Genomic DNA, 24,535 nt, shown 5'->3' on the forward strand with positions numbered 1-24,535 from the left:
GCCCAACCTCCAGACCTGAATCCCATTGAAAACCTCTGGAATGTGATCAAGAGGAAGATGGATGGTCACAAGCCATCAAACAAAGCCAAGCTGCTTGAATTTTTGCGCCAGGAGTGGCATAAAGTCACCCAACAGCAATGTGAAAGCTGTGATTGTAAATCAAGGTTATTCCACCAAATATTGATTTCTGAACTCTTCCTAAGTTAAAACATTAGTATTGTGTTGTTTAAACATGTATATGAACTTGTTTTCTTTACATTATTCAAGATCTGAAAACACTGCATCTTTTTTGTTATTTTGACCAGTTGTCATTTTCTGCAAATAAATGCTCTAAATGACAATATTTTTATTTGAAATTTGGGAGAAATGTTGTCAGTAGTTTATAGAATAAAACAAAAAATGTAATTTTACTCAAACACATACCAATAAATAGTAAAACCAGAGAAACTGATAATTTTGAAGTGGTCTCAATTTTTTCCAGAGCTGTATATAAAGCACACTGTACAGTATATGTCACTGTATATATCAAGCATCTTGGGCACAAAATTATCTTATCTTAAACTCGCCCTACCTCTTTAATGCTTGCTTTATTGAACACTCATTTACGGAGGTACAAACAGACACATAGACAATTGAAAAATTGATGTATATCACATTATATTCATTTAATAACAAAGGTCTTAATTTTTTGTTGGTTTTAACATTGGGTAAGATGGTGCTTTATTGTTTGAATTCATTCATAAAGTGCAGGCTTGGTTTCTGACCATTTCTTCTTATGAATATGGAATTTCTTTCAAAAATAATAAATAATTTCAATCTTATTTTGACTAAAATATAGCATTACATCAAACATATTTATTTCAACATTCATCTGAAGTTTCTTTTGTAGAAAGTTGGCGACATCAATCTAGAACATTCTTGTATATATATACAGTGAAAAAATAGACTGGAAATACTCCCTTTTTCAAATCCACAGAAATCACCCTTATAATCAATATCCAGCTTGAATCTTTCTAACACAAGTGTTACTGGATAAATTATATGTAATATCTTGAAAGACACTTCCTTGAGTTCGTGAATGATGCAGTATTTATCACAAATTCAAATTCAAATTCAAATAAGCTTTATTGGCATGAATGTTCAGGTTGCATTATTGCCAAAGCGAAATTACATATTAATGAATAATTAAATTTCACAAGAAATAATCACAAAATAATCACAATCACAAGAAATAATCACAATCACAATATACCAAATACATTTTAAATATACATTCTTTAATGTCCAAGCTTTTTCCCCACTGTATATCATTACATCACAGCTGTTACCCTGCACTATATTCAGTTGTAACAGTTTTCTTCATCTCCTTGTATTTTTATATCTGGTATATTTTTTTGTACTTTGCATTAATAACTTTTTTACTGCCTTTTTACAAACATGTTTTGCACTATGGAACTGTGATGCTGGAAACTTGAATTTCCCTAGGGATCAATAAATTTACTATCTATCTATCTATCTATCTATCAAGAAGAAGACATGAACTTCTATCAAGATTATCTATCTATCTATCTATCTATCTATCAAGAAGAAGACATGAACTTCCACAACATTATCTATCCATCTATCTATCTATTAAATAAGGAAGACCAAACATCAACACAACACACTTGTCGTGCCTCCGCCGTCGCCTGTGCGTGATGACGTCACCAGAAGGCCCCTAGCGTGGTAACGTAACGTAACATTCCATTGAGAAGAAGAGGAGGGTAAAGATGGCGTCCTCTAACAATCCTCGCAAATTTAGCGAAAAAATCGCTTTGCATAATCAGAAACAGGCGGAGGAAACCGCTGCGTTTGAAGAAGTGATGAAAGACCTGAACATCACCAGAGCTGCACGGGTAAGACCTGACCACACACACACACACACGGTGCTGTTTACTGTGTTTATGTTGCATCGCTGTTTGGCAGCTTGTCTGTCGCTGCGGAGACCTGAAGGCTGGATGCTGAGCTGCTTAGCAACGGTTGCTAAAGTTACTATTAACGTTCCTCAGCTGCATCACTTCAATATTATCATCATCATCCTGTTTAAACCATGCTGGCCTTAATCACATAGAACAAGCTACTCCTGTTAACTAGCTTGACTGGAGCTGTGAGTAATGTGATGGTTTGACCAGTCACTGTTGTGTCATTGAGTTAGCAAACATTACTGACATGTAAATAACTGAGTTATAACAACATGTTAGTGAAAGTTCAGCTGCTGACACTAAACTGGAGCAATATCCTCTGAGGAGGCTCCTAGCTGAGTTAGCATCTGTTAGCCAATCAGATGTTAACCAGCCAACCAGCTGTGATTCCTCCTCCCTGTTAACCATCCATTACATTAGCTCTGTAGCATTAGCTTAGCTCAGCATTAGCTCTGGAGCATATTAGCTATTTCTTTAAGCAATAATAAAAATATCAGACTTGTGGAAAATAAATACTAAACAATGTACATGCCTCTCTTTTACTATTTTCATCTCTACAGTTTCATTTAATAATAATAATAATAATAATAATAATAAATGTATAATGTATAAATAATAAATTTATTTATATAGTACATTTATTTATATAGTACATTTATTTATATAGTACATTTATTTATATAGTACATTTATTTATACAGTACATTTATTTATATAGTACATTTATATAGTACATTTATTTATATAGTACATTTATTTATACAGTACATTTATTTATATAGTACATTTATATAGTACATTTATTTATATAGTACATTTATTTATACAGTACATTTATTTATACAGTACATTTATTTATATAGTACATTTATATAGTACATTTATTTATATAGTACATTTATTTATACAGTACATTTATTTATATAGTACATTTATTTATACAGTACATTTATTTATATAGTACATTTATATAGTACATTTATTTATATAGTACATTTATTTATGTAATAGATTTATTTATATAGTACATTTATATAATACATTTATTTATATAGCACTTCTCAAAACAGATGTTACAAAGTGCTTCACAAGACAATAAAAGCAGATTAATAAAGTAAAAGATATGGTAACTGTTAAAACAGAACATCAGACAATAAAAGCAGATTAATAAAGTAAAAGATATGGTAACTGTTAAAACAGAACATCAGACAATAAAAGCAGATTAATAAAGTAAAAGATATGGTAACTGTTAAAACAGAACATCAGACAATAAAAGCAGATTAATAAAGTAAAAGATATGGTAACTGTTAAAACAGAACATCAGACAGTAAAAGCAGATTAATAAAGTAAAAGATATGGTAACTGTTAAAACAGAACATCAGACAGTAAAAGCAGATTAATAAAGTAAAAGATATGGTAACTGCTAAAACAGAACATCAGACAATAAAAGCAGATTAATAAAGTAAAAGATATGGTAACTGTTAAAACAGAACATCAGACAGTAAAAGCAGATTAATAAAGTAAAAGATATGGTAACTGCTAAAACAGAACATCAGACAATAAAAGCAGATTAATAAAGTAAAAGATATGGTAACTGTTAAAACAGAACATCGGACAATAAAAGCAGATTAATAAAGTAAAAGATATGGTAACTGTTAAAACAGAACATCAGACAATAAAAGCAGATTAATAAAGTAAAAGATATGGTAACTGTTAAAACAGAACATCAGACAGTAAAAGCAGATTAATAAAGTAAAAGATATGGTAACTGCTAAAACAGAACATCGGACAATAAAAGCAGATAGAGTAAAACAAATATGGTAACTGCTAAAACAGAACATCAGACAATAAAAGCAGATTAATAAAGTAAAAGATATGGTAACTGTTAAAACAGAACATCACAAAACATATCAATAATAATAGAAGTGGTAAAATGGTAGGACAAGTTGATGAAACAAATATACAGTATATATACATAAATGTGTATAAGTGTACACATGCGTCCAGAAACGGATGTATACATACATATATTTATACCCAGTCTTCTACTTATAGGAATGCTGTCCTAAAAAAAATGTGTTTTCAAAAGTTTTTTAAAAATGGATACAGAGTTAGATGGATCGTATCTCTATAGGAGGTGCAGTCCAGAGTTTGGGAGCCCTGACAGCAACATTTTAGTTAGTGTACCTTAAGGTTAAGTCAGGGTAACTATGGTAACTTTCTCCCATCAACAGTAAATAGTTGCCTTAACTACTTAGGTTGGAAGCTAATTATTATTTGACCAGTTAAAAAAAAAAAAAAAAATATTATTAAATAATCATTGAATAGTTCATGTATTAATTCAATGATGCTAAATGTTTTGGTTCCTGCTCTTGCTGCTTTTCTCTGTTTTATATCAATTCAAAATCCTTCAGTTTGTACAATTTTAAGACATCACTGTGGCCTCTGAGATGTTATGAGAAGCATACATTTTATAGACTAAACAATTGATTGGTTAATCGTTAAGAAATTTATTGATGATGAAAATTCTATAATTGCAGCCTTAGTTTACACTAAAAAGTATGAGAAAATATGGAAAATGTCCTGTACTATCAATGGAGGTTGACGTGCTGGAATAACTTCCAGTAAAGACACTGGGCCTCATTCATTAATATGAGTGTAGAAATGTTCTTACTTTGCACACAAAATAAGTGCACACACAATATTACCGTTGAATTTATGACCACCGGCCAATTGTGTTCTTACCATCGTGCGTATGTTAGTGAATCGGAATCATTCTAAATTGACAGACGCTTGCCTGCTATTTGCAATGAGCATACTGCCACGGCCCCATTTCTCTATAAAAGGAATTCATTTGCCTAGAGGTTAACCATGGAGAAAGCTGGGAAGTTGTTGTAAAAGAGAGAAGCATGGCCCCTAAAACAAAAAACAAACAAAAGAATTTCACTACTGAAGAAAATTGGACAATGGTGTCTGAGGTGGAAGGCAAAATATTTTGTGTTTCCAAGGGGGAAAATATTGATGAATTCCAAATTTGTGCGTAAAACGTACATACGCAGGGTTTAAGCACTGTTTGTGCATACGCACTGTTTGTGAATGAGGCCCATTCATTTTGCAATCGCATGAAACGGAGTAAAGCAGCAAACACTTTAGAGGCTGAAACAACAGAATGTGTGGATTTTTTACTTTAAAAATTACTGAAACAATTAATCAGTTATCAAAATTGTTGCCAATCAATGCTCTGGTGATCAACTAATCAATTAATCAACAAATTGTTTCAGCTCTAGTAACCACAGAAGGAGGAACATCTTGTTGCCAGGAAATGTTTGGGCTAATTGTTAGCCCGATTGCTGGAAATGATGCCCACTTACCACACGATGCATCACTGTAAACCTGAGCTGTACTGTCATTTACTGCAAGGAAAAAAACAAAGTTAACTAGTCAGTCTTGTGGTCTCTGCCAGATTTCTTTGTGTTGCCATCCAAACATCAATCCACTGCATTTTGTTCAGATCATCAACTTCATTATTGGTAAAAGAGGTCTTCCATCACAGTGTTTTTGTAATAACATACATGACCTTTGTGACTGGTTTTGTATTACTACACGTGGCTAATGTACTCACCAGGTGTGTCACATGGAAAGACTGTAATCACACTAGCTGTCAGTCAGGTGTCAGTCACATCAGCTGATGTGATTTGTTTTTCTTTGCTATGAAAGCTGTTGTCTGCCTCTTGATTGTTCATGAAACACCCAATCTGCCCGTCTCATCATGTTTCATCTGTCAATTAATGGACTCATTAATCTTTCATTTCACCACTGTCGACCGGCAGACACCATTCATTTTTAGCATCACTTTATTTGTGAATCAGATCAATCATTCACTCATGCTTTCATGCAATTTTACTTTGCACAGTTGCAGTTACAGAAGACCCAGTATTTGCAACTAGGGCAGAATCGTGGACAGTACTATGGAGGCTCACTGCCCAATGTCAATCAGATTGGAAATGGCAACATTGACCTGCCTTTTCAGGTGAGCCCTTAGCCTCTCTCGGCTGGTAAATCAATGGTTTGTTCTCGATCAGTGTACCTTTTTTAGCTGTTGGTGATAATATTGGACATACAAAGGTTGCAGTTATCTGTAGTATTCGTGAAAGATTGGCTCAAAACAGAAGTCTGCAGGCTTAGCCTTGCCTAAAGTGTTCAGAAATGAGCTGCTGGTCAGAGCTGCATAGTCGGACCAGGTTTTATCACGGTTCAGGAGCGAAAGGAAGCCAGAAGTGTGTAATACAAGGTATACCAGTTCTACCCTGCAGTGTAATTTGGTTCCTAAATTTCAAAGTATATCATTGCTTGTCATGGCTTTCCATCTTTAAATACATTTGCCAACTCGAGCATCAGTATGGGGGGCCCATGGCTTGACTCATTTTGAAAAGAACACATTTGCACCATTAATCCTAAGACATTATCCTAAGAGGTAGTTTTGTTGTGTAAGTAAGCCGTTTCGCTGGCCTCATTCACCTGCTGTGTTCACTCTAGAACTCGGTGCTGGATACCAGTCGGACAACTCGGCACCACGGGCTGGTGGAGCGGGTTTACCGTGACCGGAACCGCATCACGTCTCCTCACCGCCGGCCGCTGTCAGTCGACAAACATGGACGCCAGATATCCTTTTTTTGTTTATCTGTGGCAGCATTTGGTGTAGGATGTTTTGACTGCATTCATTGTTGCTTTGAGGCTTCAGAGGCTGCTTGAACATAATTCTGAAGGCTTCCAACTTCAGTCTGTTGTAATTAAGTTAGCATGTTTACAGACGTAACATTTTCAGTGTCTGGTTTAGTACTCCTCTTCTAGCGTTGCTATAATTTACTGGGAACCCAAAATGCTCAAAGCCAGAAATACAATGAAATTTCATGTTATTTTTATAGTTGGAATGACAAACTCGAGCTTGAATTCATACTTGGTGATCTAAATTATATGGGAAGCTGACTACCATATGTTAACTCTCAAAGTGGGGTCCGGGAACCCCCAGGGGTCCGTGGCACTCCGCCCGGGGGCTGTGAAAAGTTTCAGATTAATTAATTTAAATCATAATGATATGATATGATTTTTTTTAAATTTTATTTATTTATTTATTTTTAACAAAAAGCTTCATAGTTCAACAAATAATATTTAGATTTTGAAATCTACAGTAGAATAGTTGATAAATTATTAGGGATGCACGGATACCACGTCGGATATTGGGCCGATACTGACTCAAATAGCTTGATCGGATATCTGTGACAATGGGCCCGATCTATTCAATTCAGTTCTATGTTTATATACTATATACATAATATACTGGCATTTCAATTCTTGTTTAAGATGTGACTAATTTGTTGCTGCGTTAAAAGGATTTACACTTGAATGTAATTCCTGTTAATTTTTAAGATTTTTTACCAAGTTGCTGGTGTACGATTTACAATTCAGTAAATGTATATCTATGTATTTAGTTGTTACATTTGTTTTACAAGGTTAAGAAACATAATGCCACTTTACACATAAAAGAATGATCCCAGTCACTTCCACACAGTGAGGCATACAGCATACTTATTAATCGATACTCGGTATTTACCGATACCCAAAGCCCAGGTATCGCTATCTGTATCGGGACTGAAAAAGACGGATCAGTGCATCCCTATAAATTACGTTCTAATCTAACAAATCTATAACTCTTAGAATCTGTCCATAGCTGAAAAAAAGATTAAGAACCTCTGCTTTAGCTAACAGTCAATAACTAACAAACTGCCAAAGCTTACTAGGAGAAACCTTTGACACGTTTACCTGTGAAAACATAGTTTGTAATTAAAACTTAGTACACTAAATACACCCTTAAACTGAAACAAGTCATGTCCCAAATGGATTTAAAAGAATGAATGAATAATGAACATTTGAGACCTCATGCTGAAACAGTGTACATTTGCCTGATTCACACACGGTTGTTTCTCAGTTTTATTCATAAGGCTAACACATAACAAGAACCACCAGATGTGGTGATAGAAAGAGGAGAAGCCATGAACCATAGCTCTGCATTGTTCAACAGATTTTGAACAAAGGGTGAGGAGAATTGTTCATTTCACTACATGTATTGAGAACCTGATATTAAATGATATAATGCAATACTGTCAGTGTATTGTTACACTCCTGTTGACAAGGTTATTCTTAGAAATATATTGAATAACAAGACAAGTAATTGGATCTCAATAACACTTGCGTGTGGTCATTTATTATGTAGCAGGTCTATTAGTCGAATCAGCTGACAGACATTAAAGTATGGATTAGCTGAGATCTATTTTTCATCCCCTCTACTTTATACGCCTTAACTAGATTCACATTGACAGCTGTCCTTACAGCTCAGTTTACCTCTCCCCACCACCAGACACTAGCTGGAGAAGGTAAGCCACCTCCCCTTTGTCTATTTGCCAAAATGATAACTAGGACACACAACCAGACACCACTCAATTTCAGAAATTAAATTACATGATTCTGTGCATTTGTGTTGGTAACTCAACCAACATAAAGAAGGCCTGATATTAAGCTGCATGATGGCAAATAAAGGTCTGTAACAGAATGTGGTTCTTCGTGGATGTGATGCTGTAGAATTGGCTCTCTGCCAGTGTTGGGGATTTAGCGGCGATTTCGCTGACATCTCATCTTTCTAACACATACAGGACAAACTCGGACTCCGCCTTACACCAGAGCGCCATGAATCCGAAGCCCCAGGAGGTGTTTGCAGGGGGATCACAGGAGCTGCAGCCTAAACGAGGTAATGGAAGATCCAGTTACAAAGACACAGAGACGCTTTTATTTATTAATGTACTAATGCGGGCGGCAAACTTTAAATGACATCAAAAGGGTTGATGTCACAAAGAAGTAGATCTAGAGTCTTGATGAAATATTTATGGAGTAAATGGATACTGATCCGGGACAAAGAACTGCTTCAGCATGCTGTTACAGTACAAGACATCTCTGAATGGAGCTGACTCAGGGTGATCTGGAGATGAGGATCAATAATTCACTGATTATCCATGGATTATGTCTTTTTATGTGTGAGGCTCTCATATAATGAAGCCAACATTGGCTGGCATCCACTCAGTCTGTCTGGTGGTCACCTTGCTATTTTTAGACACTGAAATCTAGTGCACACCACAGCACTATATCCTGCTCGACTGGCTCGGGTATTGATGACTCATTTCTTGCACTATTGTTATGCATTCTGTGATAGCAAAGCAACTGTGTCTTGCTGTTTCACTAATTAGTACTGCTGCTAACAGTGCCTGGGACGGAGTCGTCGGAGTCAAATGCAGACGAGGATGCGCAGACACAGTTGTGGGATGATGAGAAGGTATTGATGGGAAAGGGAAGGGCTAACAAGGTATACACGTTTACGATACATATAAATCACGTCAGATTTACGGCTCGTTGTTCTGTTTTCTCCTCAGGATGATTCATCAAATCCCAACACATGTGATGTCCCGGGAATCAAGTGAGTGGTTTATTGTTCTTCACAGTGAAACACCACTGGAGTATAGCAGCCTGTCAGTTACACAGCCATAAATAAGTCATACTGTAAGTGCACCGATACAAGACAGCTGGTCTAGATACACTGGAAAAATGCCGGGAAAGCACTTTAACCTCTTTAACCACTTTAGCCTCTAGTACTACAGGAAATAGTTATTATGGTGGTAATGCCACAATTGATAAACATCCCAGTAAAAACCAAAAGGGTGCTGATCATGGTAGGGATGTCACGAGAACCGATACTTCGGTACCAAGTCGATGCCAAAATTCTGAAAACGTGACAGTACTCGTTTTTCTACAGTACAGCAGATACCGTAGGTACCATCAGGGTTCAAGACTAACGGCGTCCCGTTGTCCTGGGGACGATAATAAATGTGTTTGGGACACAGTAAAATCACTATCGACGCACCCTATTTTTTCCCTGATAATGCTACACTGCGAACAACAAATCCGTGTTGAAATCGGCAGGACGAGAGCTAGTTAACTTTAGCTGTTAGCTCCGTGCAGGACTGTGCTGCCCACCGGCTGCTAACGGCTAACGTAAACTAGCTCTCGTCCTGCCGATTTCAACACGAGAGGTGCCAATTACATTATGATGCATTCAGGCTATATTCAGCAAAAAAAGTGTTGGGAAACATTAATTATAACGTTATCATGATGTGTTCAATGTGTAATCTTATAAAATGTCGTTTTTGGTGAGACTCTTGAATAAATCCAGTTGTTTGAAGGAGATGTTTTCACAGCAATATAAAATAGATAATAGAGGGAATTATGTTCAACTTCCTAACAAAAAACAGTATGCAAACAGTAACAAAGGAGTGTATGATGAAGTACATGGGATTTATTGTTTTACTTTTGTTTTTTACCGTGGTGTCGAATACCAAGAATCTTGGAATTTCACGTATTGACTACTAAATTTCTGGTATTGTAACATCCCCAGATTAGGGCAAGACCGTTATTCGGGAGTAGTAGTCAGAAGTAGGGTGATATGAGAGTGGCGTTTTTCCTGTCTGACAGAACTTGTGTCTTTTAGTATATTCCCGTCACCAGACCAGGAGTTGAACCCGTCTTTGCTCCCAGCTGCACACAACACCGGTGGTTCGCTGCCTGACCTGACTAACATCCAGTTCCCTCCTCCGCTGTCCACCCCGCTGGACCCCGAGGACACCGTGGCCTTCCCCTCCCTCAGCTCGTCCAACAGCACGGGCAGCCTGACCACCAACCTCACCCACCTGGGCATCAGTGCTGCCAGCCATGGTAACAGTTACTATTTGAAAACAGTAAAACGTTAGTAAAAAGAAGATGATATTACAGCTAGATGCGGCCGATATAACATTGATCGAGGAAGGTTTGGCCTTTTTGATCTGACGATCAGTTTGGCTCAACAGCGTCAATTAGTCACTGAATACTTGATGTGGAAAATTCTTAACCGCCATGTAAGAGTTGTAAAACGTGTGGAGATTGATTAATGTGATTTTTACATGTATTTTTCATCCAACACATACAGTACCGGCATCAAAATATACATTTTAAAGCTTCAGTAGGCAACAGGGATTCACAGGCTAGATTTTCTAAAGCCTGAAACCAGAGCCATGAGGAGGTGCAGAAGTCTAGTTTTCTCTCAGAACACTTGAATTACAATATGCTGAAAGGTTATTATGGAATTTTTTCCCAATGATGCCAAAAATATACCGCCTACTGCAGCTTTAAGTCGGGATAATTTTAAGCATTTTGCGATATGCTGAGTATTACAATAAGATATATTGCAATTTATTACCTTTTTTTAACTGCAAATTATGAAGATTTCAGATTCAGCCGCTGTAGTTAATTGATGGAAAAATTATTTCTGTTTATTTAGGCCATAATCTATTAGCTTTTAGGTAGCTCATGTTCGAGTCTTTGTGGACTAGGCTGAAAAAACGTTGTTTTTGCATTTTTTATGTGTTTGTTCAGAAATCAATATTAAACTTCTGTTGAAGTTCTTTCCTGTAAGTGGTGTCAGTCTTCTTCTTAAAATTGCTGATTGTTTTGTGTTTTTACTTAACAGTATTTAGTTGATTTGAGTTGAGTGGGATACAAAGAAACCTTTCATGTGTACTCTATTTTGTTTTTTTCCTCGCCAGGGCTCCCCACCTCCTCTCAGCCCACCATGACTGTAACGTCACAGCGCCGGCAACCACCCGTGGTGCCGCTCACCCTCACCTCTGACCTCCATCTCCAACAGTCCCCGCAGCAGCTTTCACCCACCCTCTCCTCACCCATCAACATCACGCAGGTAAGGCTCGGCTCTGCTCGGCTCCGCTAAGTTAAAGTTAAAGCTTTGCAGTTTTTGTTTGCTGCACTCCACTGTAACATGGTCTGGGTGGCCATTCACAATACTGGAACTGGTTTGGCTGTTATCCCCATACAGCTGGCTGAAGAAAGTAGTCAACAACTGCCTATTTTTACACAACTATGTCTCCACACGATTAGCTATGGTCCATAAAATGCGGTTTTGGTGGTGTTTTTTACAGTGGAACAGTGCTACATGCTACATGCTAAAGCATCCTGTCACTAGGAGGCCGAAGAGCTGAAATAATCCTCCAGTAAATTCAACATATGTCACATTTTATGGGTCTAGCCTAAACCGAGTCCATGCTTTTCTTTCTTCAGGTCTTGCAAACAGAGTCGTTGACCCTGGAGCAGCAGCTCTCCCAGTTCCCACTGTTCAACCAGCTGACGGCTCAGGCCCAGGCTCAGTTGCTGAATGATCTCCAGAAGCAGCAGCAGGCCCTGCCGCAGGGCATCCAGCTCATCACCTTACCAACTCTGGGCTCCCCTGGTACCACTGCCAGCAGCCCCTCCCCAGACAGCCAGAGCCAGACCACCGCCAGCATCAGTATCGGCTCGGTAAGAAACCAGGAAGTCTAGTCACAAAGTGGAAGCAGAGATAACGATTAATTTGAAATAACATTGACACAGCCATTTCGCCTACTATTAAGCTTCTATTCAATTTGCCACTCTATTGTTCCGACAGTTCTTCAGCTACACAGAAAACATCCCTGGAAATATCTTCACATCCTTTTATGCTACTGGGCTTTGACACTGATTTGTCATTTTGTTGAATAACTCACCTTACTAGGAGAAATACAGTATATCGTTACTCTTGACAACCAGATAATTATGCCTTTTTACTTAAGTTACCTTCAAAGCAGAGCATTTTATTACCTGTGTTATATTCTCATTAATGAAGATTCATGCAGGTCCTTTAAAGCTGACTAACCCTGTTCAGGCCTGGCTTTAACATGTGTCTTAGGTGATCCGATCACGAGTGGACAGCTCTAAGTACAGGTGTGAACGCACTCAAGATGCATTGAGTACTCATTGAGATCTGATTGCTCAGACCACATTCAGAGTGGCCTCTTTTATTCTTTTAGCAGTGTGTACGCAAATGTGTCCTGGGCCACATTAAGGACCGCCTACTTAACTGACATCCTGCTTGAATCTGCGGGGTCTCACTGCGCTCCTCATGTGAATAGACAGGCAGACACGAGCCTCGCGGAATGAAACGGCTTCTGTACACGACTGTATTCTGTTGGTACAACTGTATTTTTTTATATAGCAACATATATATATTTATATTATTTATATTTACCAAAATTTAGTGCAAGTTTGGAGCGTTATTTAGCCCCCTCAGCGACAAGCTAGTATGACATAGTTGGTACCAATGATTCCTTAGGTTTTCTAGTTTCATATGATGCCAGTATCTTCACTCTAGCTTTAAAACTGAGCCCGCGACAACCTCCGAAAGATTGATTGCGTTGATGCGTTAAAGAAATTAGTGGGGTTAAATCAAATTAGCGTTGACAAGTTATCGTGTTAACTTTGACAGCCCTAATTAAAATATATCTTATCTATATGCTACATATATACAGACTATCACACTAGGCACGGAGAGTTCATTATTTTCATGCTGTCGGTGATGTGTCGGTGTTTTTCTTCCGGTGCTCCGTCTGCACAGAGCTGACACCGACCCGCACGCTCTCATCTCCGGCTCTGGAGCTCTGAACGCCGCTGTTGCCTGGCAAATGCGGTGGGGTCAGCGGCACAAAGGTCCCTGGGGACCGCCAGTAGCCAATAGCTTTAAATTGTTATAATAAAATGTACTCAAATTCACAAATATGTTGGATATTACTGCTGACATTCCTGTAATATTACGTCACGACATCTGCTGTACTAGCCATGTGTTTACTATGTGTTTATTTGCATATGTAGCGGGGAAGTAAGATCCGATCACAAGTGGTCACTGGAGACGCATTCTAATGCCAGGTGTGAACAGACGTACTTATTGTTGTCCGCTTGTGATCGGATCACCCAAGACGCATGTTAATGCCAGGTCTGAACAGGGCTAAATTCTTCTCACTATTTGGCATTTTCTGTTATTTTGTCAGCTTTTGTTTGGGTTAATTTTCAGATGTACAGTAGTTGGTTGAATTTGTGTGTACTGAAGCAAGAAACTGGCTGATATAAGCTTATAAGATGCAGAAATACAACACTTTAACTTTACTTTTTAACTAGAGAAGGACCAGCAGATTTTTTTATTTCAGCCAGCCAGAGTGGTCCAACAGTTTATGGTGACTGGTAATATTTCCCACCTATACACACTATACATAATGAGAAGATCCAAGGCCCTCCCACATCCCGTCCTTTGAGATTTGTGTGTGACAGGCATGAAGCGTAGTGCTAGCTAACCCTCTTCCCTCCAACAGTACCGCAATCAGACTGGCTCACCAGCCACTCAGTCTCCAACCTCCCCAGTCTCCAATCAAGGCTTCTCCCCCGGCGGCTCGCCTCAAGTAAGGGCCCACCCACCGAGCTAGCTGCTGTCTGGGGAAGGGCTTTGCGCCTGTGGGAAAGCTAATTGTAGATGAGTTTAGGCTGCTTTTCATCCTCTGTAACAGCAGTTAACCACTCATGGTGTCAACAGCCGCATAACTCATTTCTTCATCACCACTGTCACTCTTCACTGTGTGCATGACAACATGGCGATAGTTTGTTGATGGAAGCCCTGGCCTGTTGTTAGACTTAAAATGTTAATCTGTCAGCGAGCAAAATTCAAGTCTTTTTAGTGCACCACACCAGATTGAGATACTTTTCTCATATGGATGAGCTGCAGTGTCATGAGAAGGGGTCTGAGATTGTTCGCCTCCCGTTTTGTTCCTCCTGAAAGAGAAAATAATCTCTCTAAATGGCATTCAGCAGCACTGGAAATTATGAAGCATACTAAGCTTTATATTGCTTAAATTTAAATACTCCTGCCATACTACTTTGATACTGTGACACTTCATTATCATCAATCAGACTCAATGGTGGCATTAGCCATTTGTATTTTATGAGGCAAGAACTCCTGAGCTGCTAGTTGGAGTATAGAAATGAAACTCACTAAACTCAGTTTACATCTGCTATTCACATACACACAAACAACATATCTCTCCACTGGGAGAAAGTCATCAGAGCTTCATCCCGACTTCAGTAAAACATTCGTCATAAAGGCAAAGACAGCTGGTATGCGTTGTCATACATTTCCTTCCACATAAGACATTTGCAAAGCAGATGTTTTAATATTTCATAGGGGTGGGAATCACCAGAGGCCCAACGATACAATATTATCACAATACTTAAGTCAGGCTGCGATCTTATTGCGATTTTAAACATTTTGCGATGTGCTGAGTATTGTGAAAAAATATAGTACCTTTTCTTACATATTTCAAACTGCAAATTATGCAGTTTATCAACCTCTGTTTTATCTGAGAAGATACAGTTTTCACTCTGTTTCTCAGTTTTCATTCACATATCTTCAGGTCAGAGGTCAAGGGACCCCTTTGAAAATGGCCTTGCCAGTTCTTCCTCAACAAAATTTAGCAAAACTTTAGAGCATTATTTAGCGTTCTTCTCGACAAGCTAACATGACACGATTGGTACAGATCGATTTGGATTAGGTTTTCTAGTTTCATTTTATACCAGTATCTTCACTCCAGCTTCAAGACTGAGCCCGCTACAACCTCTGAAAGACAGAACAGCGTCCGTCAGATTATTAAAAGGTTCATAGTTTTTATAATAAAAGATTGATACTTGATGTCTCTGTATCAATTATTACCCCCCCCACCCCTAATAATTCAAATCCAGCATTGTTTATCTCCATGATTACGAGCTTGAAGCCGTCGTCTTCTTCTTCACTGTCTTTGCTTCATATCTTGGCTTGTTACTGCCACTTTCAGATCAGTAGAATAATGTGAAGCAATTGGCAGAAATTTGCATGGCGTCAGAAGACTTCATGTGCGTCTTCGTGCACGAGAACCATAGCGGGGACACACTCATAGAAAAACGTCTCTATATCTCTATTAGAGGTCAAAACCTCTTTAAAGTGAGAATCAGCTAATTCATGTATGAGAGGGGAAACAAATAAAATGTATACTTTTAAAGGTACAGGTCAAATATAAACCCGTCTAAAGTCTTGGCTTTCGGGCACTGATTGAGTCACCTCTGGCGCAACAGTGACTAAATGCTTAGACTGGGACTCCACCACTAAAAAAATGCCACTCACACAGTGTTGGTGCTTTTCTCATTGCAAGAATATTTTCAAGGAAAATTCTAGCATTTGTCAAGCTGGGCAGTGTTCTCATGTTTTTTTGTCTATTGTGACAACCTGGAAAATGACATTTTACTCGCCACCCCTGTTGTTGAGACTTAGATAACACTAACTCAGTTTTGAGTTGCTACAACTTTCAAAAAAAATCATCTCAAACGGTCTTAGGTTCAGATTGAAAACCGCATAGCAAAGTGGATCCAATACATCCAGTAACATTGATCTACCTACTGTGGATACGCTACGCTACACAGTTCGGTCCAACAGTTGCTCAAAACATACGTTTCTGTTGAACTGAAGCCGTTTGGAAAGCTGTTGAGGTCCACGTTTGTCAAATCGCTACAGCAGAGTTGGTGAATTAAGTGCTAGCGTGACTGACATAATGGACAAAAATATCAGAATAACACTCAGGTTGACAAATACCAGAATACACCTTTTTCAACAAGTTGATTTGTGTCATAGTGAACAGGGCTGCCGCGGTCAACACATCTGTTGTGTGTCCTGTCCACAGGGACGGGACAGACAACCACATGTTCATATTTCCATTTCATATCTTAGTATTTTGGATTTTGTTTTTGTCATTTTACAATTATTTGGTGTCAAAGAGCACCACGTTTTCATGTTTTTCTAGTGTGTCAATAGCCTCCTATTTTTGTCTCTGAACCGCGACAGCCCTGATCATGAAAACCATTTGCTTTGGTCGTTGCTCAGTCTAACAGTTGTGTGTTTTGCTTGTGTTTTCTGTTATTCCATCGCTGAAATGTCTGCTTGTGGGCCCAGATAACTCACCTTCTGGCTAATTCTCTTTTTGTGTTTCAATTGTAGCTGCTTTCTTGACATTTGTTCTGACGTCTGTGGCTTACTTCTCTTCCTCCAGCACATTCCCGTGGTGGGCAGCATATTTGGCGACTCCTTCTATGATCAGCAGTTGGCATTGAGGCAGACCAATGCCCTTTCTCACCAGGTGACTCAGAGCACACAAACAATAAGCAGAGATGACAGAAATGTTTTCCTCAGATAGTCCCTGACTGTTACTATTCTCTACTTTTTCAGCTGGAGCAGTTCAACATGATCGAGAACCCCATCAGCTCCTCCAGCCTTTACAACCAGTGCTCCACCCTCAACTACACACAGGCAGCCATGATGGGCCTCACCGGGAGCAGCCTGCAGGACTCGCAGCAACTTAGCTACAGTAACCACGGCAACATCCCCAACATCATCCTAACAGGTAGCGACACCACAAGTCCATCAGATACACCTTTACCTTATTGTATTTGTGTTTGACCACGATCACTCATTTAAACACAGCTGTGTGTTTCTCTGTAGTTTCCAGTTATTTGGTAGCACCAGTTTGGATGCATTTTACTGGGGAGAGAAGTCTTTCCAAACATTTCAAATGGTGGTATTTAATATTTCTTTTAACTGAAATAATATTGTTTTTAAGGAGATTTATTCTGGTTTATCTTGTAATAATTTGTCACAGCCCGGCTGTAGAAGTGTGACAACAACGGGAGACACACGGGCGTACTGAACAAATAAAGTGATTTATTAACCAAAAAAATACTTAAAATTAAGCCAAAAGAATGTATGGGAGGAATCTGTAGAGTCATAAGTGTAGGAAGTGGATGTGTGAAAATGTGCTGCATGGATGTTGTGCTGTAAAAACAAGGACAAATAATCAAATACCAAGGCACAGAGGGATGGTGTGCGAGGAGATCTGCCAGCCACTAGACTGCTGCATGCTCTGTCTTTTAAGCATGGAGCACACCTGGCCCAAGTGTGTCCATAAGCCACCAAAAGATCGCCCTAGCGCACAACATGGCCATGCGGCCCTTGTGTGTAATACGCCTTCACATTAAGCTGTGAAAACAGAGGGGTTTTAACTTGTGCAGCAACGTTTGACTTACGGTTATAGCAATTAATTTTCTCTTGATGAGGCTTACTGAACTCAGTTGTCCGTGGTCTGCTCGCGGTACGCATAACAGGAGCTGAGGACGTCACAGGATACGACTGAAAACATTCAGGCTGTACTGAAAAACAAGAGGATGTCAGTACAGGTGGTGGAGGAACATTGGCCCAGACGCGACTACCAGCCAGACCATTTCCCAGAATGACAGCTGTGCCCTCAATCGGCAGCGCAGGGCACACACCCATCCTGACCTCATTCTTCACCAGATCAGTCATAAGCAACAATGTGTGCAGAGGAACTGGAAACACCTCCATCCTTATACCACGGGCCAATACAAAGTCACCAGTATTGCTCTCTTGAGAGAACAGCAGAACTGAGCCCAAAACAAAGGAATCCAAGGAACCAGTATCCCTCAAGATTTTAACTGGTACGTCGGGAGTCCTGCAAGGCTGCCTCGTCTCAAGTAGCTGTGAAAGCAGGTACTCGGGGTAAGCTTTCAGTACCTGCTTTCACATCTACCTGGCCACAAGACATAGCAGAACTAGGCACATAGCGAATAGATGCAGTCAGCGCGGTAGATCTACAGTCACATCCCCATTACGCTTGTTCTTTGCTCTTATATCAGGACATTCAGCTTTCCAGCGCCCCTTTTCCTTACAATAATTACATACTACGGCATCAGATTGTCCCCCTGACAACCGTTCTGGCCTGGCAGGCCAGTCATCTGACCACTTCCCCGAACTCACTTTACAGCCTCGGCAGCAATTTTGAATTGACATTCATTAATATAGGTAGCAACGTTGCTCGGAAGAGAATTTTTAAAAACCATTAAATTGTACAAGTCATGAAAAGTTTTAACTTCAAGAGCCGTACACCACCGATTAAAGTGAGTACCTAACTCCCTGGCAAACTCCATATTCGTCTGCTTACCCGACTTTTCCCACGTTCTGAACATTTACCTGTAAGCTTCTGGCACCAACTCTGCTGCTTTTAACACCGCAGCCTTGACCGAAGAGTAATTTTGGCTTTCACGGACAGGAAGGGAACAATACGCTACTTGAGCCTTGCCAGTTAAGACACACTGCAGAAGCAGTGCTCGCTCTGAATCAGGCCAATTTCTGCTGTCAGCTACACGCTCAAACAGTGAAAAGAAGGTATCGGGATCGCTCTCACAAAAGTTTGGAAGCAGGCGCAAATTGCCAGCCACATCAAACCGTGAATACTCTGTATGCTAGTTACTGATGCTCGTTAAAACATGCAAATTACCTCCTTTAAATGTAGTTTGAACCCGTGTAAAAATGTTCACATGATATTTGCCAAACCTGCGTTTTGTTTCTCAGATATCAGTACCCACTTCTCTCTCTGATGTCCCGTATCTCAGTCACAGGAGAGTCTCCGCCGAGCCTCTCCAAAGAGCTGACCAACTCTCTGGCGGGTGTTGGCGACGTCAGCTTCGACGCAGACTCTCAGTTCCCTCTGGACGAGCTGAAGATCGACCCGCTCACCCTGGACGGACTGCACATGCTCAACGACCCCGACATGGTGCTCGCTGACCCCGCCACCGAGGACACGTTCAGGATGGATAGGCTGTAACGCGAGAAGCTGACTGAGAACAAGAAGAAGAAAAAAAACACACTAACTTGTGAATGGAGAGAAGCAAAGGGCCGGATGAACCCTCTCCCTCGTTGCATGGCTGTCCAGCTGTCCGACCTCGCCCTCGACTCCGTGAAGCCCTTTGAAACGATGCGCCACCAAAAGACAACAGGGAAAAAGACATCCAGTGGCTTGCCGGGGAATGGCCTCGCTGTCGTTTTGAATGAGATTCGTCGCTCAGCGCTTTCGCTAGCCTGCTGTGTTTACAGTGTACCATTACATGCCACATATATTCCAAAAACGCACATTTGACTATTTATTTTTTTTCTTTTCATATCCACTTTAATATTTGTTTTGTTGATATTTGCTCGTAGCAGGAAGCTGCTAGGACATTGGGCTAAACCGTACCCGATATAACGGCTGTGTTCAAAAAAGAAAAAGAAAAACACACCACAGCCGGTTTGCTTGTACCCTGCAATCAAATGAATCGGTTTTCCCATCATGCCGTAACGGCTTTCTATTTCACACTCAAAGCTTTATTTTTGACAACCAAATGTTATTTTCATCATGTACTGTATGTTTTGATGTATTTACATGTTCTATTTATTTATTAAGTTAAAAATTTTATATTCCATTTCATAATTTAAATTTGATGCCAAAATGCTCTCTGTAGGCATAGTGTAAAATTGCACTGCTGTGATTTGTGTCTATTTATTAATTACTAACATATTTATATATGTGTTTGTTAAGCTACTTGGTTAATGAAGGAGTGCAAAACCTCCCCATAGTTGCTCTTTGGTGTTCGATGTGCCATTCTCTGATGTAGGACGTGGTAGACGTTGTCATGCTGCAGCCCAACGCTCAAATCTAAATCTCGTAGTTTTTAGCACCGCTCCAGAAAACGCTGCGTGCTCCAGAAATGGGTTGGTTTTACGCCACTTGAATTAACTTTTTCTGAGAAAATCATCAGGTATTTCTATTTAACTAGAAAGCAAGAAAAACGCGTCCAAATTAATTTTCTGCCAGTGAAAAGCCAATATATATATAAATATATATATATATATATATGTATATCCAGACTGGACTTCTTCTCAGTGAAGGAAGCCGTCTGTTTTTAAACACTAAAATCTTAAAATCTTTTTAAGTCGTCACTGTGAAATCACCTGATTTTGCCTTACATGAGTATTCTACTGTTCTACTTAAGTGTCTAATGTGACAGCGTATTTTCGTAACTTATTGTAACATTTTCTTGTATTTGAGAGGAACTTAACTTTTGGTCAGTGATATATTTGTGGTTATGTTGTGTAAGGTTTGACAAATCAATGTACTGTATTTTGTATCGGTACAGTTTATAGCCAAATTGTTGATGTTTTTTAAAGTGGGGCAAAAAACAAAAAAAAAAACAACGAAAGGATGGGTTCAAAGTGTTTTGAGAAGGAGTGCAATTATGGGGAGGCTTTTTGCTCCTTGACAGGGAAGCTCTAACAAAAACGCTAATGACCTTTGCCACAGAGGTCATCAATAACACAAGCACCATGCAAAGTATAGGGATTTCAATGGTCGGTTGTTGGATATCTAACAGTATCGAAGCCTCCAAATGGGTGTTTTCATATGATGCAAACTTGCAATTTCAGAGATTATGAATATGAGGATATTTTTTATTGTAGAACGTCCGTTTAGTAAACTGGATCACGGCTACATAAAGGGTCTGTTTAAGAAAGAATGAGTGTATTTATATATTTAGTATTGTATGCAATTGTTGCGAGATATCGGCCCCGCTCCATTCAGTGTTATAAACAACAAAACCGGTCACACTAACAATGGGGGATGTAGTAGTAGAGTCTAAAAATTGTTTACCGAACAAAATGTTTACACAAGTTTCATCTGAAAAATGTACATATTGATATCATCCAGTCTCCTTTTGCCAAAATGTGTGGAACAAATTGTGTCAAATTTCAATCTGCCTTGGCCTTTTGTCAGAGTTTCCCTGAGAGGTGTGTGTGTCGCTCTGTGGGATCATGTTTGGTATATTGTATTGTTCATGTACAGACGTGCTAATCATTTACTCAACCCCCTCCTCCCCCCTCCCCGAAAAGGAATCATGTTTGGTTAACTGCACACCTCTACAGTTCAGTACCATTTGTTTCAGTTGAAGTGTTTATTGTCTGCTGTAACCCTCCATCAATGCTTTTGTTTGCCTTCAACAGATCTGTGATTCCTATGCAAATGAGACACACACAAAACATATGACCCTTAAAGGAAAAATCCACCCGAGGTTTTATTGTTTTACCACGTTCCACGAGTTGAGCTGGATTTATTTTTCTGAATTGGTAGCGGAAGCACCCTACTGATTCTAGGTAGCGATCGTTGATGGTGAAGACAGCGTTGAGTAATTTAAAGAAAGTCTCAATATCCTCCTCAATAACACATGACAGATTTATAGTGTAACCTAGCAAGGCCCTTTACAGCACACATCACAGTCCTCTCAGACATTATTGCTCTGTGTTACGAAGGCCCTTAAAGTCCCAAATGATTACATCATAATACTTTTTATTTATCTAATTTATTCTCTTTCTGTCAGGGCTTTTCAAGCTCCTTACTCTTTTAAAAAAATCATGAAAAAATGTAAATTATTGCTTCGACTAAACAGCTCAGTTATTGTCTGCTCTTCAGTCAGTGGACACATTTATACTTTAAGATTCAGCTCAACATTATCGCTCTGTGTTAGAAAATGAAAGAGAAATGTAAACTGGGTGAGTTTGAGTATATCGAATGTTGCAGTTGTGCTATGACAATCAACGAGTGAAATCGTATGCTGAACTATAAATTCATTTCTACGCCAGAGCAACAAGAAACATAAATCCAGCTTCACTTTGAACATTTCTTTTCTTCCGTTGGTAATACCTTACATTTTTTCTGGACACATCTCTGTTGAACATCAATGCAAAATTGCTGCTGTAGAATGAAACCCCTTCTCTCTAATCCTAAAGGAACCAATGCCAAACCTGACTCACTGTTTATGTTTTAGATCAATGAAACATTTCACTAGTTGCTGAAAATATCCAGACTTTTATTAATAAGCCTTTCACACAGAACGCAGCAACGACACCACTGCTGTCTGAAACCCAGTATTTCCGATGGCTTGCACGGTGCAAACGTAATGGCTTTGGACACAGCTCGCGGTGCGCCCAAAGTTCAAACTGATTCAAACTTTGGCCGCAGTGCAAACCGTGTTCTGTGTGAAAGGCCCACTAGGGAGGAAGGAAAAATAAACCATTAAAAAAAAAAAGCCAGAAATGCACAACACTTTCCCAGAAGCTGTTTTTATTTGTTGGATTTTTCCTTTAAGTCACAGAAACAAATGTATAGAACTCATTCTCTACCGATTACACGTTTCCAACGGTGTTATTCCTAAAACAAAACAGCCCAAACTTCACTGTTGCATCCTCCATGTGATGCCAGTGATTTGAGCATTCCTGTCACTTCCTTCCTGTCATCCTGCTGAATACTAGTCATTCACACTGATCTTGTACATACGCTATAGCTGAAACAAAATGCATGACTAAACTGACAGTCAAAACCTCTAAATGAAGGCCTTCTATAGCTCCGCAGGTTTGATTTGTGTAACGTAACGCTATCACAAAGTCTAAAGGGATGCATGTATGGGTTTCTCCTGTTAAGTGACTCTGTTACCTCCATCTCTGTATAATGCTACTTCACGAATGATAAGAGAATGTATTTTGTGTGTCAGTGTCCTAGTTTTAGCCTGTTTGCCAAATGACGTTTGGAGTTTTTGGTCCCGTCACAGTCGGACCAGACTCTCTCTTCTTCTCTCTGCTCTCCAGTCGCCCCCTCTTCTCTTCCTGCTGTAGCATCTCACCGCGTACAGTCGGTTCTCGTATATTCGATCCGGCCCCCCTCCTCCTCCTCTCCGTCAGCACAACCCTTTTGGCTTTCTAGAGAAAATGGAAGCAGGTTCCGTCTCGCAGAGATTGCAGGTTGGCTCGTGCACTGATTGTTTGCATACGTGGACTTGAATCTTCTGAAGCTTCTGCATTACGCAGCCAACTGCATGACATGATAGACACACTGAGCTGATTCATATCCCGCGTCATGTACAGGAGTTTGATCTAGCTATGCTGCATCACATATGATTGTTTTATGTTGTCGTTGCCTATCATGTCAGGTTTTTGGACTGTGTATGTAAGTGTAATTCTGTTTTTTTATTTGTTTTGTTTTTCAGTTTTTGTGCAATGTTTAGTCCACTAGTTGCTTCGCACTTTATTTGTGACTTCCTGGCTTTTGAGCAGGGACTGTTCTGCCCGATGTGAATGCTGACTGTTTCAATCCAGGTGTTTAACTCTGGAGATATTTTCATGTCAAAGAAAAGATGAATTCTCTATTTTCCTTTGTAAACTATATTTTGGCTTGTCTTGTTTTTTATCTGTGAAGATCTTAGGGGATGCAAAACTAGAAAGGGCTTACTCCAGTGCAGCTTGCGGAACGGCGCTCCGAATGTATTTCTTTGTTGGTCATTCCTCCCCCCACCCACATGAAAAATTGCAATTTGACCATGTCACGGTTCTTATAGGCCTTTCACATAACGCGAAAACGGCACCACTGCGCTCTGAAACCCATTATTTCCAATGGTTTGCGCGGCGCAACAACGGCTTTTCGCTGCGCTGAGCAAAGTGCAAGCGTAGTGTAGCGCGCAGCTCGCGGTGCGCTGTGGCCAAATTTCAAACTGGTTGAACTTTGGCCACAGCGCACTATGATGTACGGCGAGCGCAGCGCAAACCATGTCCTATATGAAAGGCCCATTACAGTGACAATAGTAGCAGTTAGTTGCAACCTCAATAATACTCAAGTGAAGCAGTTTGCATCTTGACG

The 24,535-nt window shown here is 39.5% G+C and overlaps 1 protein-coding gene across 2 annotated transcripts; it reads left to right on the forward strand.

Moving 5' to 3' along the window:
* The first annotated feature begins 1,697 nt into the window (after positions 1-1,697).
* On the forward strand, positions 1,698-22,943 carry crtc1b (CREB regulated transcription coactivator 1b). 2 transcript variants are annotated; one of them, XM_037769852.1, is made up of 14 exons: positions 1,698-1,895; positions 5,875-5,991; positions 6,498-6,623; positions 8,331-8,392; positions 8,669-8,763; positions 9,257-9,342; positions 9,440-9,483; positions 10,552-10,775; positions 11,642-11,793; positions 12,171-12,407; positions 14,267-14,353; positions 17,021-17,107; positions 17,197-17,371; positions 19,393-19,515. In XM_037769852.1, exons 1-14 carry the CDS (start codon positions 1,770-1,772, stop codon positions 19,416-19,418), a joined length of 1,644 nt encoding a protein of 547 aa, XP_037625780.1. In that variant the 5' UTR covers positions 1,698-1,769; the 3' UTR covers positions 19,419-19,515. The 2 variants fall into 2 exon arrangements, with proteins under 2 accessions (XP_037625780.1, XP_037625779.1); XM_037769851.1 differs by having other exon boundaries at positions 1,699-1,895; positions 19,434-22,943.
* The last annotated feature ends 1,592 nt before the right edge of the window (positions 22,944-24,535 follow it).

The sequence above is a fragment of the Sebastes umbrosus genome, chromosome 5, assembly GCF_015220745.1.
Source record: "Sebastes umbrosus isolate fSebUmb1 chromosome 5, fSebUmb1.pri, whole genome shotgun sequence".
NCBI lineage: Eukaryota > Metazoa > Chordata > Actinopteri > Perciformes > Sebastidae > Sebastes > Sebastes umbrosus.

Excerpts from the sequence above, each read along its gene's own strand:
- crtc1b (XM_037769851.1), top strand. The coding sequence starts at position 1,770 with ATGGCGTCCTCTAACAATCCTCGCAAATTTAGCGAAAAAATCGCTTTG. Across the intron at positions 11,794-12,170 it reads CACCCATCAACATCACGCAG|GTCTTGCAAACAGAGTCGTT; the intron begins GTAAGGCTCGGC and ends TTCTTTCTTCAG. Across the intron at positions 17,108-17,196 it reads CCAATGCCCTTTCTCACCAG|CTGGAGCAGTTCAACATGAT; the intron begins GTGACTCAGAGC and ends CTACTTTTTCAG.